The sequence below is a fragment of the Peromyscus leucopus genome, chromosome 10 (assembly GCF_004664715.2).
Source record: "Peromyscus leucopus breed LL Stock chromosome 10, UCI_PerLeu_2.1, whole genome shotgun sequence".
NCBI lineage: Eukaryota > Metazoa > Chordata > Mammalia > Rodentia > Cricetidae > Peromyscus > Peromyscus leucopus.
In genome coordinates, this window is record NC_051071.1 from 64267339 (window position 1) to 64282813 (window position 15475).

The window sequence follows — 15475 nt, forward strand, 5'->3', positions numbered from 1 at the left end:
AGACATGAAAGGTGGAGGCTGCTGGAGTCCACTGAAGCAGCATGAAGAAGCGGCCATGAGGAAGCCAAAAGTGCCAGGCTGTGCAGTGTAGGAAAAACAGAAGAGGAGCAGTTGATGGCTGGTTTTTGTTTTTAAACTTTCTGTTTGAAAGAATCTCTAACTTTCAGGGAAATTGTAAGAATAGTACTAGAACTTTCTTTACTCAGATTCAGTTAGGTTTGTCACATTTTCTGCCTTTCTCTTTCTGGGCCATTTGGGAATAAGTTGTAGATGTCCTGCTGGTTTAGTGCAGTGTTTATTTCCTAGGAAACAGAAGATTCATTGATATAATCATAGTATAGTTTTGTTTTGTTTCACGAGACATGGTTTCTTTTGTGTAACAGCTCTGGCTGTCCCGGAACTTGCTTTGTAGACCAGGCTGGTCTCAAGCTCATAGAGGTCCGCCTGCCTCTGCCTCCCAAGTGGTGGGATTAAAGGTGTGAGTTACCATTGCCCAACATAGTATAATTATTAAAATCAAGAAATTGAAAAATAAATTAATTTGACAAGATGGCTCAGAAGATAAAAGTTTTTACTGAAAGCCTGACAACTTCAGTACCCAGAACATGTATAAGGTGGATGGAGACAACCAGCTCTGCAGAGTAGTCCCCAGCCTTTACAGCACACAAACTAATAGTAATAGTGGCATTAGGGCCAGCAGATGGGTCAGTAAGGGAAGGCGCCTGCCACCAAACCTGTCTCAGTGAAGTAAAAGAATTGATTTGCTTTAAGTATATTGGTTTTTGAAAATTATTGTCTGTTCTTTTAGTTCTTATGAAGGCTTCATATTCAATATTCACAGAATGCATAATTTTTAATTTTCTGAAAGTACATTTTAATTGTTATGCCTTTTTTTCAAAATCCAATAACCTGAACCAAATAATTGTGTAATAACAATGATACCAGGTTTCTTTTAAAAGGTAATTGCAGCTGGGCAGTTGTGGCACACGCCTTTAATCCCAGCACTCGGGAGGCAGAGCCAGGCGGATCTCTGTGAGTTCGAGGCCAGCCTGGGCTACCAAGTGAGTTCCAGGAAAGGCGCAAAGCTACACAGAGAAACCCTGTCTCAAAAAACCAAAAAAAAAAAAAAAAAAAAAGTAATTGCTTGACCCACTGTACCTCTGGGAATTTTACTGTTTTTGTTTGAGACAGGGTCTTGCTTTTTGCCCAGATTGGCCTAGATCGCACTGTGTGTAGCAGGCTGTCAGTCTTGACTCTGTCTGTCCAGTGCTGGGGTTGCAGGCATGTGCCACCATGTCTGGCCTTGACGGTGTATGCGGCTTATTCCTGACCTTTGGTCCCAGAATTAGGTTTGTATGTTTAGAACTGTGGATGAATAAGAGAACACACTCAAGTCACATTCTAGAAAAGCATTTCCGTATGTATGATAGGATCTATGATTGAGGGGTAATTACAGATGCCAAACTACTTAGTGCCACCCCTTGTTTATTATGTCTACTATTGAGTACAATCGGGAATTGAGAACTTTAAAATTGGAGTAGAACTCAGGGAAAAAAAATTTAATAATTTTTATTTGGCCGGGCAGTGGTGGCGCACGCCTTTAATCCCAGCACTCGGGAGGCAGAGCCAGGCGGATCTCTGTGAGTTCGAGGCCAGCCTGGGCTACCAAGTGAGCTCCAGGAAAGGTGCAAAGCTACACAGAGAAACCCTGTCTCGAAAAAACCAAAAAAAAAAAAGAAAAAAAAAAATTTTTATTTTATATAATTGGTGTTCTGCCTGAGTGTTTGTGTGAGGTGTCAGAAGCCTAGGAACTGGAGTTACATATGGCTGTGAGCTTCCATGTGGGTGCTGGGAATTGAACCTGGGTCCTCTGGAAGAGCAGCCAGTGCTCTTAACCTCTGAGCCATTTCTCCAGCCCTAGGAAAAAGGTTTTTTGGGGGGATGGGTGGGAGTAGGGGTGCTGGAGATTAAACGTAGGTCCTCACATGCTAGGCAAGTTCTCAGACAGTGAGTTACAGTCCTAGCAAGAATTATTTTAGCCAACCCTTCCCTAGATAGGAAACTATCAACTTGATTGCTCAGAGGCCATGGATAGTAGCAGGAGTGGTGTATAGCTCTGTTCCACAGTGCAGTGTTAAAGTAGTCCTTTTCAGTGTAGTGAGTGATTTCATTTACAGGCTAAGTGTTTCTTCCTACAAGCACCGAAAAGAAAACTATTCATTTGTAGCTCTGCCAATTTTAATTGTATCATGAAACTTCTCTAAATATATTTGAAATATCTAGAAGAAATGACTTGTTTTTTTGTTTTAAACTATTGGTCATTAAAATATAAAAAGCAAACATGCTACTTTTAAATTAATGGAATTACTTGTATTTTTTGAGAAACTGAATCGCTTACACTGGGTGGATTTTGACAGATCTATATCTCTAAGGAAGCTTCCAGGTCTGAAATGTTGTGATCCCTTGACTTTTTAGCAGTAGGTTAGAGAGTTATTCCACATTAGGTAAAATTAATATTAATAAAGTCATATTATGTAAAAATATAAATCTCGGGGTTGGGGATTTAGCTCAGTGGTAGAACGCTTGCCTAGCAAGTGTAAGGTCCTGGGTTCGGTCCTCAGCTCCGGAAAAAAAAAATTTATATCTATATATATCTGAAAAAAATTTACTGTAAATTGCTTGGTAGGTTAAACCATCTCTCGATGAAGCGTTTGTCATCCAAGAACAGAATGTCGCCTTAAACTTCATTGGTTCAAGAGGGGCAAAGCCTGGTGTTACCAAGGAGAAAAGAATTAAATATGCAAAAGAAGTCTTACAGAAGGAAATGCTGCCTCACGTTGGCGTCAGTGATTTCTGTGAGACCAAGAAAGCCTATTTCTTGGGGTAAGTTAATTTACTGTTTGAGAATCTTTGCTAAGTTACAATTGAGATAAGTGTTCTCCTTAAAGTTGAGGATGGTCTTTATGAGCTATGTGTTGAGATATGTCAAGAAAAGCCAAAAATGAAGTTTTCATTTTCTCTTCTAGGTATATGGTTCATAGGTTACTTCTAGCAGCTTTGGGTAGAAGAGAACTAGACGACAGAGATCACTATGGAAACAAAAGATTGGATCTTGCTGGGCCTCTACTAGCATTCTTATTTAGAGGGTAAGGAATTACAGAATGCCAGTGCCTAAGTAGAGAAAATTCATTACTTCATTTATAGGTGGGTCTCCTTTAGTGTCCCAGAGTGGCTCCCATGGTCTCCTTATACACAAATACTTCGGATTTAAACTCACGTCCATATGCTTTCAGAGATACTTTCATCAACTGCCCCATTCCCTCAGATGCCTAGATCAGTACATTTTAGCCTTTTTTGATCATTGCCTCACTAAAGACTTTGTCTTTAAGCACTTTGTCTTAACTATTCTCTCCACTACATGTGTATATAGAGTATATGAACCCAAAAAGAGTGATACAGACTTACCCTGCCATGGCTTTTTTTGTGGGTGGAATTGTCTCTGTTGAAAAATTTTGTAGGCTTTTCTATGTTTACAGTAACACTGTCTTATTTGATAGAATGTTTAAGAATTTGCTGAAAGAAGTACGGATCTATGCACAGAAGTTTATTGATCGTGGGAAGGACTTTAACTTGGAGCTGGCAATTAAAACTAGAATCATATCTGATGGGCTAAAATACTCTTTAGCCACTGGGAACTGGGGTGACCAGAAGAAAGCTCATCAAGCCAGAGCTGGCGTGTCCCAGGTGAGGTGACATTGTGCCTGTGCATTCATGGGAAAGAGTTGAGGGGTGTCAGTGTTTCATTTCACTGAACATAGTGATTTTGTTTTGGTTTTCCTTGGTCAGATGTAAAATTTACTAGGGGTTTTTGAATAACGAGATAAAGTTTTTCTTAAATTACCCATCATCACTAGAGAATTAAGTTTTTGGCTTGTAATTTAGAAACTCAGGGCAGTAAACTAGAATAGTTGGAATTTGAAAACGTCTGAAACCAGTGACATTTTCATAGGGCAGGGAAATAAACAGGGTCCTGATATACAGCCCCAGCCGGCCTCAGACTAGTGTTCCTCTCTTTTTAGCCTCCAGAATCCTGGGATTACAGCTTGTGCCAGCAAAATTTTTATCTCAAAAGCTCCATATTAGAAACTAAACCAGAAAATTTCTAGGCATGCTCTTTACTTGAAAATATAATTCTTAAAGTTGGTGTGGTGGCTCATACTTACAGTCCTAGTACTCTGGAGGCAGGAGACAATAAGACTGCTTCAAGTTTGAGGCTAGCCTGTGCTACAGAGTGAGAGCCCTATGTCAGATGACAAAAAGTGGTTCTTCCAATATTTCTCTGTTCCTTAAAAAACATGTTTTATTTCCTTTCTTTTCTTTCTTTTTTTTTTTTTTTTTTAAGACAGGGTTTCTCTGTGTAGCCTTGGCTGACGTGGAACTTGCTCTATAAGACTAGGCTGGCCAACTGGGCGGTGGTGGCTCATGCCTTTAATCCCAGCACTTGGGAGGCAGAGCCAGGCAGATCTCTGTGAGTTCGAGGCCAGCCTTGTCTACAGAGTGAGATCCAGGACAGGCACAAAAACTATACAGAAACCCTGTCTTGAAAAACCAAAAAAGACTAGGCGGGCCTTGAACACAGAGATTCACCTGCCTCTGCCTCCCCGGTGCTGGGATTAAAGGCATATGCTACCGATGTCCAGCTTTTATTTATTCACATGTGTATGTATGTGTGAGTTCCTGGACACCAAGTTCATGCAGCATCCTACTGAACCCAGGAGAGGGCATTGAGGAAAAGGTGCTAGGATTGGAACCCAGGTCCTCTGTAAGAGTAGTACATGCTCTTAAGTGCTGAGCCATCTTTCCTGGCCCAAATTTATATATACCTGTATATTTTTGTAGATCCTGGAGTTGAAACCTAGGATCTAACACTGAGCTACACTATCCCAGCCCTTATTTCTATAATCAGTTGCATGTATAATGAATATAGTACCTATTTGCAGGTACAAAAGTGGAGGAAAGCTGTTGATTTATTTTTTTAATTGAGATAGGGTTTTATATAGCTCAGCTGTCTTCAGATTTGCTGTATAGATAAAGGTGACCTTGAATTTCTGATCCTTTTGCCTTTACCTTCCAAGTGCTAGGATTACCAGTGTGTAGCACAGTGTCCCCTTTATGAGGTACTGGAGATTAAACCCATAGGTAGATGCATGCCAACTGAGCTATATCCTCTAGGGAAAGCTCTAAAATTCTCTTAAAATTATATTTTAAATGGTTAGGGGGATACACACACCATGATGCATGTGTGGTGGTTGGATGACAATGTGTGGGAGTCTTACCTTCAACTGTGTGGAACCTTTTACCCACTGGCCCACCTGGAAAAGCTTTGTAAATACTCATTGGGCATTTAGCTTTTTAGAACTAGTTTTTGGAGATAAGGTCTCCTTACCAGGCTGGGCTGGCCTTGAACTTAGACATTCCTCTTGTTTCTGCTCCTAAGTGTTGGGGTTGGAGGTGTGCACCAGGCTTAGTGTACATATTTTCATAGTTTTTTAAGCTAGCTAATATCAGTATTACCTGATTGATTTGGTGTTCAGATTCTAATTTTAAGTTCCTGATCCCTAGAAACATAGATACTTTAAGAGGCTGCTGGGAGGCTGCTGATAGCTAAGCTCTGCAGTTTGTAGTTGCTTTTCATTCAGTAAGGATTTATTTAGTGTACTTGTAATTCTGTCCTCAGAACATGAATTAGATACTATCCCACCCTCCAGGTCATCAGCATCTACTGAGGAAACAGATTCATGCATATGTAGCCCTTTAGATGGCCTGAGTAGAGTGTGATAAATGCTACATTGTGAATTCAGCTCAGTGATTGCCATTGGCCCTGTGGTATGTCAGGTGCTAGCTCATTAAAGATTCAAAGATGGATAAAGCACAGTCTCTTATCTCCAGCAGTTTACTGTTTACACTTGCCAATAAACATAACTAAAAGAAGGCTCTGTAAGTATTAGAGAGAGTTATATAAGCTACTCTGGGAATGCTGACAAGACACTCATTGAGCCTGAGAGGTGAAAAGGCTAAGGGGAGGTCCCACCTGAGCTCAGTGTTGAGCATATTGAGGAATGAGGAGGACAGAAGTAACAGCTCACAAAGAAGCTGCAGAAAAGCATCGTAACATCCTGAGTGAAAGGAAGAGGCAGCAGAGAGTGTGGTGTACGCTGGGGGAGCTGGAGCAGTGGGGATTTTAAAATCAAGTGCAAGGTTAGGAAAGCCCGTTGGAGAGGTGAGCGGAGAAGAGCTCATGGGGGTGAGGTGTGACATATTTGTCTTCTGGGTATCTCTGCAGAGTTGGCTGTATGAAAACTGCAGAGTTGGCTGTATGAAAACAAGTGGCAGGAAGAGTGATCAGTAGACCAGGTGTGAAATAATTGGGGCCTGGATTACAGCAGTTTTGTATTGATAGAATCAGTTCTAAGGAATAGTGAGAAAGTAGTTTTAAAAAATGAAAAAATTTTATGTTTATCTGTGTGTGTGTACTTCCCTGTGGAGGTCAGATGATGGGGCCAGGTTCTTTGGTGCTAGGGTTATAGGCAGCCTTGAGCCCTGTGACATGGGTGCTGGGAACCAACCTCTGGAAGAGCAGAAAGTACTCTGACCACTGAGCCATCTCTCCAGCCCCCCATGTGAATTTTATGAGACTTCGGGTTTTTTTGTTTTTTCTTTCGAGACCAGTTTTCTCTGTGTAGCTTTGCGCCTTTCCTGGAACTCACTTGGTAGCCCAGGCTGGCCTCGAACTCACAGAGATCCGCCTGGCTCTGCCTCCTGAGTGCTGGGATTAAAGGCGTGCACCACCACTGTCCGGCTTATGAGACTTAGTGATTGGCTAGTTGAATGGTGGAAAACTTCGTAATACATGGAAAAGAGGACAGTTCTTCGTAGAAGTGGGTCAGATAGCTTTTAGTAAAGTGCTAACAGTTCATTAGGCAGAGCAAGGTGAGGAAGAACTTTGGTTCTGTTGGTGGTATAGTGGCCCAAGGCATTGGGGAGGCTTTATGGCTTTCCTGAGGAGGGTACTGTTAGGAGACAGTAGGGGAGAGGTGTTTGGAACGTCATTGAGAAGGTGTTTTAGAACATGATTTCTGTAGGCAGTGGCAGTGTGTTTTAAAAAGTTTACTACTTTTTAAATGGATGAGTGTAGATGTAACCAATCGTCTTATTAAAATAAGAAACACAGAGCCAATGTAAAAGAGAAAGCCGAGAGGTCAGAGCTCAGAGATAAAATCTTACCTCCTGCAGTGCTCCTAACTTCCCCGAGAGAGAGCTACTTCCTGTTTGTCTGTGTTTAAATAGTCTTTCTGTTCTGCCTTCTCATTGGTTCTAAACCCAACCACATGACTGCCTCATCACTGCCTGTAAGTACCGCCCTCCAGGTCTTAAAGGCATATGTCTCCAATACTGGCTGTATCCCTGAACACACAGAAATCTACCTAGCTCTTCTAACCATCACGCTCTTGCTATGGCTCTAATAGCTCTGACCCCATGGCAACTTTATTTATTAACATAAAATTAAAATCACATTTCAGTACAAATAAAATATCACCAGATGAGTGATGTAGATGCATCTGTTTCAGTAATTCTGGAGACTGAGGAAGAAGGTTAGAGATGCCAATAACACAGGAAAGGGGCTGTATTCCTTTGCTTCATGTCTTACAAGGATTTGAGTTGGTATTTGCATCTGTTCCATTCAGAGGCCTCTACCTGGAGAAAGTGCTGGGATTAGTTCTGACTTAATGGTGACTTCTGTGGTCAAAGGGTATGAATTGACAGTATATACTTTTAACACTTGTTAGTAGCTAACACATACCAACTACTGTCCTAGGGCTAAGAGACAGCAAAGAATAAAATAATTGCCAAAAGAAAATTGGGACCAGTGAGCTAGCTTGCTGGGTAGAGATGCTTGCTGCCTAATCTGATACCTGCATTTGATCCCTGGGACCCTGTAGTGGAAGGAGAGAATCTGCTTTTGCAAGTTGTCCTCTTACTGCCTCATTTTCCTCCATCCACCCAGTAAATGTGATTTAAAAAACAAAGGGAATCCCTTTCTGTGTTTCTGTAGTTACTTAGAACTGTGTGTCACATGTGTGCTACCACTGCTAAAATTAAGAGTAGTTAAGTTATGGGTGTAAATAAGATTATCCAGGAAAAGATTAAAGACAAAGATACCTGGTGGATTATAAAAACAGAGCTTTGCTTCACATGATAATGTGATTATGGGTTTACTCAGATTTTAAAGATTTGCTCCTTTGTTTTCTAGGTATTAAACCGTCTGACTTTTGCATCTACTCTTTCTCACCTGCGTCGTTTAAATTCTCCTATTGGTAGAGATGGCAAGCTAGCGAAGCCAAGACAGTTGCATAATACGTTGTGGGGAATGGTGTGTCCTGCTGAGACCCCAGAGGTAATACATTATGGTTAATGTTCAGTTTAAAAGTTTGCTAACAAGACATTGGTTGATGGAGGCAGGAGAGACATTTTCTTTAGTGGTGTAGCCACAGGTAAAGTGTACATGTAAGCAGCTCTGATGGAGCAAGACAAGTAGTTTCCTAGTTGGAAAGAAGAGGGGATTAGTAGTGGGAGGGAGGTGTGAGAGGGAGGCAAGAGAGGAGAAAGGGGATTGGATATGATCAAAATGTGTTATGTAGTGGCTGGACAGCTGGCTCAGAGGTTAAGAATACATACTGCTCTTGCAGAGGATCTGAGTTTAGTTCCCAGTACCCATGTCAGGCAGATAACAACTGCCTGTTACTTCATCTCCAGGTGATCCTACATTCCCTTCTTTGCTTTGCACTTATGTGCACGTCCCCAACCTTGAATTAAAAATAAAAACCTTTAAAAAATGTAGATCTTTTACATGAATGAAAATGCCATAATGAAATGTGTAATTGATGCATGCTAGGAAACATTTTTTAAAAGTAATTATATGTCATAATTACATCAAGAATTATGCATCATAATTTAATTATGCATCATGGTTTAAAATAAAAAATTTTTTTGTAATCTTTTTCTTAGAAAGTTAAATGTATACCTTGAAGCCAAATTGAAAGTAAAATGTTTGTAGAAAACAATTTGTATAGGCATGTAAAACTACTGTTAATTATGTGGCTTGTTCCTTAGGGCCATGCTGTGGGACTTGTGAAGAATTTAGCCCTGATGGCTTATATTTCAGTTGGATCTCAACCTTCTCCAATTTTGGAATTTTTAGAAGAATGGAGCATGGAGAATTTAGAAGAAATTTCTCCTGCAGCTATTGCTGAGTGTGTACAGATGAGTTTTCTCTTTAAGCTGCTGTGGATTGCTAAGTTGTAGTTAGTACACAACTGCTAAGTGTGGAATGCTTTTGGTTTTTCATTTAGTGCAACCAAGATTTTTGTTAACGGCTGCTGGGTTGGAATCCACAAAGATCCTGAACAACTCATGAACACACTTAGGAAGTTACGGCGTCAGATGGACATCATTGTATCTGAAGTAAGAATCCTCTTTTCCTTCTTTTACGGTGTGGACAAATTTAACCCATGGCCTTGTTTAACATAGGCAGATGCTCTTCCATTGAGCTACATCTCCAGTTTTGAAGTAAGAGTCTGTAATTAGCTAAAAGGGTGTGCTGTATGAGATTTGTAGAGACGACACAAGATTAGTGAAAACTCTTACTGGCAACTCCCTTTGAACTGGACTTCTTGAATTGTCAAGTATATTATCAGTAGTCTGATACTTTAGGCTAATGTTAAGACGTTACCTGCCTTTTTATTTATCTTTTATTTTAAAACCTTAAAAAGCTCATCTATCATCTGTCTGTATTTTGTGTGTGTACGTGTGCACATGTGGATATGTACCATGGATACAACTGTGGGGGGGTCAGTTTTCTCTTTCTGTTAAGTGAGTTCTGGGGATTGAACCCAAGTCATCAGGCTTGGGAGTAAGCACTTTTGCCCCACACTGGCCTTGATTTCTTTAAAGATTTATTTATATACTTACCATGTATACAGTGTTCTGTCTGCCTGTATGCCTGCCTGCCAGGAGAGGGCACCAGATCTCATTATAGATGGTTGTGAGCCACCATGTGGTTGCTGGGAATCGAACTCAGGACCTCTGGAAGAGCAGCCAGTGCTGTTAACCTCTGAGCCATCTCTGCAGCCCTTGATTTCACCTTTTTAATAGTAATTTTATGGGGAAGTATGACCCAGTTTTCAATTTTTAAACTTTTGGGCAATTAGTTTATTCCATTCATTGACTTTTGTTTAGTTTTGCTAGACAGGGTTTTTCTGTGAAGCCCTGGCTGTCCTGGAACTAGTGCTATAGACTCTGGTCTCAAACTCAAGAGATCCGCCTGCCTCTGCCTCCTGAGAGCTGGGATTAAAGGCCGCCGCCGCCGCCGCCGCCACCTGCCTTGACTTCTAAGATTATATATTTGAGTTAGTAATTCACTGGAAATGGAGTTTCCTTTTTGACTTCTTTACATATATAAGCACTTCAATTTCTGTAGTGCTATTAGTAATTCATAAGTCTTGAATTGCACATTTTCTCAAAATACCAGCACCATCTAGTAGAAATACAAAATGAACCATATACATAATTTTTCAGTAGTCACATTAAAAAAGTAAAGCAGAAACAAATGAAATAATTTTTAACAATGTATTTTATTTGATTGATACATCCAAAATGTTGCCCTTCAAACATTACCGATATAAAATTGCGAGTGTAATGTTTTACGTTTAAAATGTATTAGTATCTTTTGAATCCATAAAATTTATTCTTGCAGCACATTTCAATTCAAAATGGTCATATTTCAAGTACTCAGTAATCACCCGTGGCTGCTAGCTGCTCTGGGTGGATTTTAAGCCATTTTCTGCTAGCTGAGAAAGTCAGGCTTTGGAATAAATGGGAAAGTATGGCTAAGACAGAACAGTAGCTGGGCATGGTGTGCATGTCTTGAATCCCAGTGTTCTGGAGGCAGAGGAGTTTTGGGCATTTGAGACCAGCCTGCTCTGCATAAAGAATTCCTTGGAGCTGGGCGGTGGTGGCGTACACCTTTAATCCCAGCATTTGGGAGGCAGAGGCAGGCGGATCTCTATGAGTTCGAGGCCAGCCTGGTCTCCAAAGAGCCTCCAGGAAAGGCTCCAAAGCTACACAGAGAAACCCTGTTTAAAAAAAGAAAAAAAAAAGAATTCCTTGGAAATACATGTAATTAGTAAAGTACTAAAATAAGAGTTGGGACTGTAGCTGAGTGGTAGAGCATTTGTCTGGCATATTCTAGGGCCTGGCTCATTCTCCAGTACAAGAAGAAAACAAAACAAGTAAACAAACAAATCTAAAATAAGAACTTTTTATATATGTCATTTTTCATTGACTTGTGCACGCTTACTTCCAGATATTATTCAGCTGAATACTTAGGGTTAGATTTTTTTCACTCATGAGTTTTACAGTTACACCTTTTTAAGAAATAGATTAACTTTGGTAACTTAAGGTTTATCTGTTTAGTACTTGATTCACCTCAAATTTAGTAGTTTTATTTATTTTACTTATTAAATTTTTATTGTTGTTGCTGCTGCATGTGTATAGTGTTGAAAGAGCAGACCTAGGGCCTCACACATGTGAAGGCAAACTCTCTACCTCTGAGCTGTATGTGTCCTTAGCTGTTGGGATAATCTTTTGTACACTCTGTGAAGATGTGCCTCTGCCCTTCCTCACTTGCCTGAGGTACCTTCTGATCGGTTTAGTTAAGAGCTGAATGGCCAGTAGCTATGCAGGAAGAGGGTAGGCAGGACTTCCGGGCAGAGATAGGAACTCTGGGAAAGAATCTGAGGCAGGAGGATTCACCAGCCAGATGTAGAAGAAGTCAGACTTACTGAGGAAAGAGCTAGTGATATAAAAGAAAGACCTGTTACACTCAGCCCTTTTATTTTACGTATTTGCCTTCATGTATATATGTGCTCCGTGTGTGTGGCTGGTACCTGTAGAGGCCAGAAGGGGTGAAGGATCCTCTAGACCTGGAATGACAGATGGTTGTCAGTCACTGCGTGGGTCCTGGGAGCTGAACTTGGGTCCTCTGAAACAGCAGCAAGTGATCTTAACTGCTAAGCAGCCTCTTCAACTCTTTTTGAGATGGAGTCTTTCCATTGCCCATGTTGGTGACCATGTAGTTGATCATGTGGGATCAAGTGAGCCCCCCCACTCAGCTTCCAGATGGTGAACCCCACTGTGCCTAGTTAGGTGTATTTTTGCTGAGTTGTAATCATACAAAAAAGTGAAAGTTCATGAGATTGTTTTGTCTTTTATATCTAGGTTTCTATGATCAGAGATATTCGAGAGCGGGAGATTCGGATCTATACAGATGCAGGCCGTATCTGTAGACCACTTCTGATTGTAGAAAAACAAAAGCTGCTCTTGAAGAAGAGACACATTGACCAGCTGAAAGAGAGAGAATATAACAACTACAGGTAAGCTCGTGGCGTGAGGAAAAAGTATGTGCATTCAAAAACTGGTGGAAAGTCTTCAGGTGAGGTTTTTAGTTTAGTGATGAGGTGGTGCAGCCACTGTCACTGAATACTTTCAGTGCCCTAGGAGAAGCTTCACCGTCAACAATCACACTTATTTTTATGTAAAGATTTTTATTTTATTTTATATGGATTGGTGCTTTGCCTGCATGTGTATGTGTGAGCTGCCCTGTGGGTGCTGGGAATTGAACCCGGGTCCTCTAGAAGAGCAGCCAGTGCTCTTAACTGCTGAGCCATCTCTCAGCCCCCTATTTTTCTTATTTTTTTTTTTTGTTATTAGTTATTTGTATTTGTTGGGTTTGTGTTGAAGTGTGAAAGTTTTGATACGTTAAAATATAATGAGAAATAACTTGTGTAGTGCAGAACATAGTACATGTGAGTAATATATTTTTGGGGGGAACATTCTTGCTGTATAGGCCAGGCTGATCTAGAACACACAGTGAAGTATGAGCTTCCTGCTTCAACTTCCTGCTTATGGGGAGTATAGGTATTATGCCACCACTCCTTGCATTAATAAGAAATATAATAAAAAAGATGAACTTGCTTTTACTTTTAATAGTAGTATAAGTCTATATATTGTAAAATAACATGTATAGTAAAAAAAGTGAACATTTATACTTGCCAATTTTGCCATTTTTTAAATAATGTCCTTTCCACAAATAAATAGAAGTAACGAGTGGATATATATTCTATTAGATCTTATTCTATGTATTATCTACTTTTCACCCCGACTCCTCAAGTGTAGATCTTTAAAACAAAGTAAATAATAGTTTTTTTTTTTTTTTTTTTTTGCCACTAACAATCCTATGTCTGTTCAAATTCTTCTCGTATTAGTACAAACACAACTAGAAGTAGTTGTTATGAAGTAGGCTTTGTATTAAAGTATTTCAGGGAACTGAGTGAATTTTTTTTAGTTGGCAGGATCTGGTGGCCAGTGGGGTAGTAGAATACATTGATACCCTGGAAGAAGAAACAGTGATGCTTGCAATGACTCCAGATGATTTACAGGAGAAAGAAGTAGCTTATTGTTCCACATACACCCACTGTGAGATTCACCCATCAATGATTCTTGGCGTCTGTGCATCTATTATTCCTTTTCCTGATCATAACCAGGTTGGTAGTACTTATGTCCTGATTCACAAGGAATCGGGGAAGTAATGAATATTAGGAATTAGTACGAAATCTTGTCAAAGGGTGTGAGTTCCTACACAATCAGCATGTGGACATATGTATTAGTTACTTTTCTGTTGCTCTGATAAAATACCTTGACCAAAGGCAACTTAAGGAAAGGAGTTTATTTTGGGTTCAGCTTCCAGAGGGCATAAGAGTCCATGTTGGAGGAGCAGAGGCAGAGGAGTAGGAACCTGGGAGCTCACATGCTTATCCAAAAACATGGAGCAGAGTGCAGAGTGGGGGTAGTATGTGGCTTTGAAATGTCAAAGCTGGCCCCAGTGATGTACTTCCCCAGACAGCACCATCACCTGGGAACCAAGTGTTGGAATGCCCACACTGCAGGGGCGTTTCCCACTCAGACTGCAGTGGCCTCCTCTTGTTTTTGTTTAGCTGGAAGTGGTTCTTATCTATCTTTGAGAAAAAAGTCAGAAACTTATTAACCAGTTATTTTTCTGATTTGTTACTAAATATTCATTGTTTTTATTTTTTGTTTTTACCATTAGTCTCCTAGGAACACGTACCAGTCCGCTATGGGCAAGCAGGCTATGGGAGTTTATATCACCAACTTCCATGTTCGGATGGACACCTTGGCCCATGTTCTCTATTATCCTCAGAAACCACTGGTGACTACGCGGTCTATGGAATATCTACGCTTTAGAGAGCTGCCAGCAGGTTCTGTTGCTCTTTGTTCAGTTTGTGCTTTGTTTTTTAAGATTTTGCCATGTTCAAGATGCTTTAAGGGGGCTGGAGAGATGTCTCAGTGGTTAAGAGCACTGACTGCCCTTCCAAAGGACCCAGGTTCAATTCCTGTCTGTAACTCCACTTCCAGGGGACCCTCACACAGACAAAAACACCAATGCACATAAAATAAAAATAAATAAATTATTAAAAAAAAAAGATGCTTCAAGGGAAGGTGCTTGGGAAGATTAACATTGCACACAATAGCTGGGCAGTGGTGGTGCATGCCTTTAATCCCAGCACTTGGGAGGCAGATATGTTGAAGTGTACTCCCCACATTTTTCCTGAAACTATTTCTGAGTTTTAGGAACTTAGGTTGAGGTCCTTGAATCATTTAAAGATTTACTTATTTGAATTTGTGTGTGAGAATGTCTTGCCTGCATGTATGTCTGTGCACCACATGCATGCAGTGTCCACAGAGGCGGAAAGAATGGTCAGATCCCTGGTACTGGAGTTACCCGACCGTTGGGAGGCAGAGGCATGCAGATCTTACGCAGTTTGAGGCCAGCCTGGTTTACGTATTGAATATCAGATTAGTCAGGTTTACAAAGTAGACCCTATCTTAAAAAGCAAACAAAACCCCTGAAAAATTAGGTAGCTGTTGAAGCGTTAATCCAGTTAATCTTTATCAGGGTAAGAACCTGAAAGATCAGAGAAATAGGAAGTAGCCACCAGTCGCCTCCTACCTTTACTGTTCTGGCATCCAAAGGGGGGTGAGGAGGAGTTGAGATCCTCTCCCTGCCCCGACTTACTACTTCCTTTCTCCTCTCTGTCTACAGTCCTCCAAACCTCTATGGTTAATTTTGGTCAGCTAGTGGCTAGCTCTGCCCTCTGACTGCAAGTAAGCTTCGTCAGAACACAATCGAAATATCACACAAGCTATAGTTGAGTGTCCTCTTTTCTATTCCATTGATCCCTGTGTCTGATTTTTCATATTTTTGTTACTTTGGCTCTGCAGTATAATTTGAAATCAGGTAGTACTTTTTATGCTCCAGATTGCCTTGTCTTGTGCTTTC

At 40.6% G+C, this 15475-nt stretch overlaps 1 protein-coding gene across 1 annotated transcript in view; it reads left to right on the plus strand.

Annotated features, from left to right (window-relative positions):
* Positions 1-15475, plus strand: part of Polr2b (RNA polymerase II subunit B) — a 43658-nt gene that overhangs the window by 15042 nt on the left and 13141 nt on the right. The window contains exons 8-16 of the mRNA XM_028854282.2: positions 2687-2883; positions 3027-3146; positions 3558-3744; positions 8312-8455; positions 9172-9311; positions 9411-9522; positions 12337-12491; positions 13463-13661; positions 14225-14393. Coding sequence (XP_028710115.1) covers positions 2687-2883; positions 3027-3146; positions 3558-3744; positions 8312-8455; positions 9172-9311; positions 9411-9522; positions 12337-12491; positions 13463-13661; positions 14225-14393 — 1423 coding nt within the window. The remainder of the gene's footprint in view (positions 1-2686; positions 2884-3026; positions 3147-3557; positions 3745-8311; positions 8456-9171; positions 9312-9410; positions 9523-12336; positions 12492-13462; positions 13662-14224; positions 14394-15475) is intronic.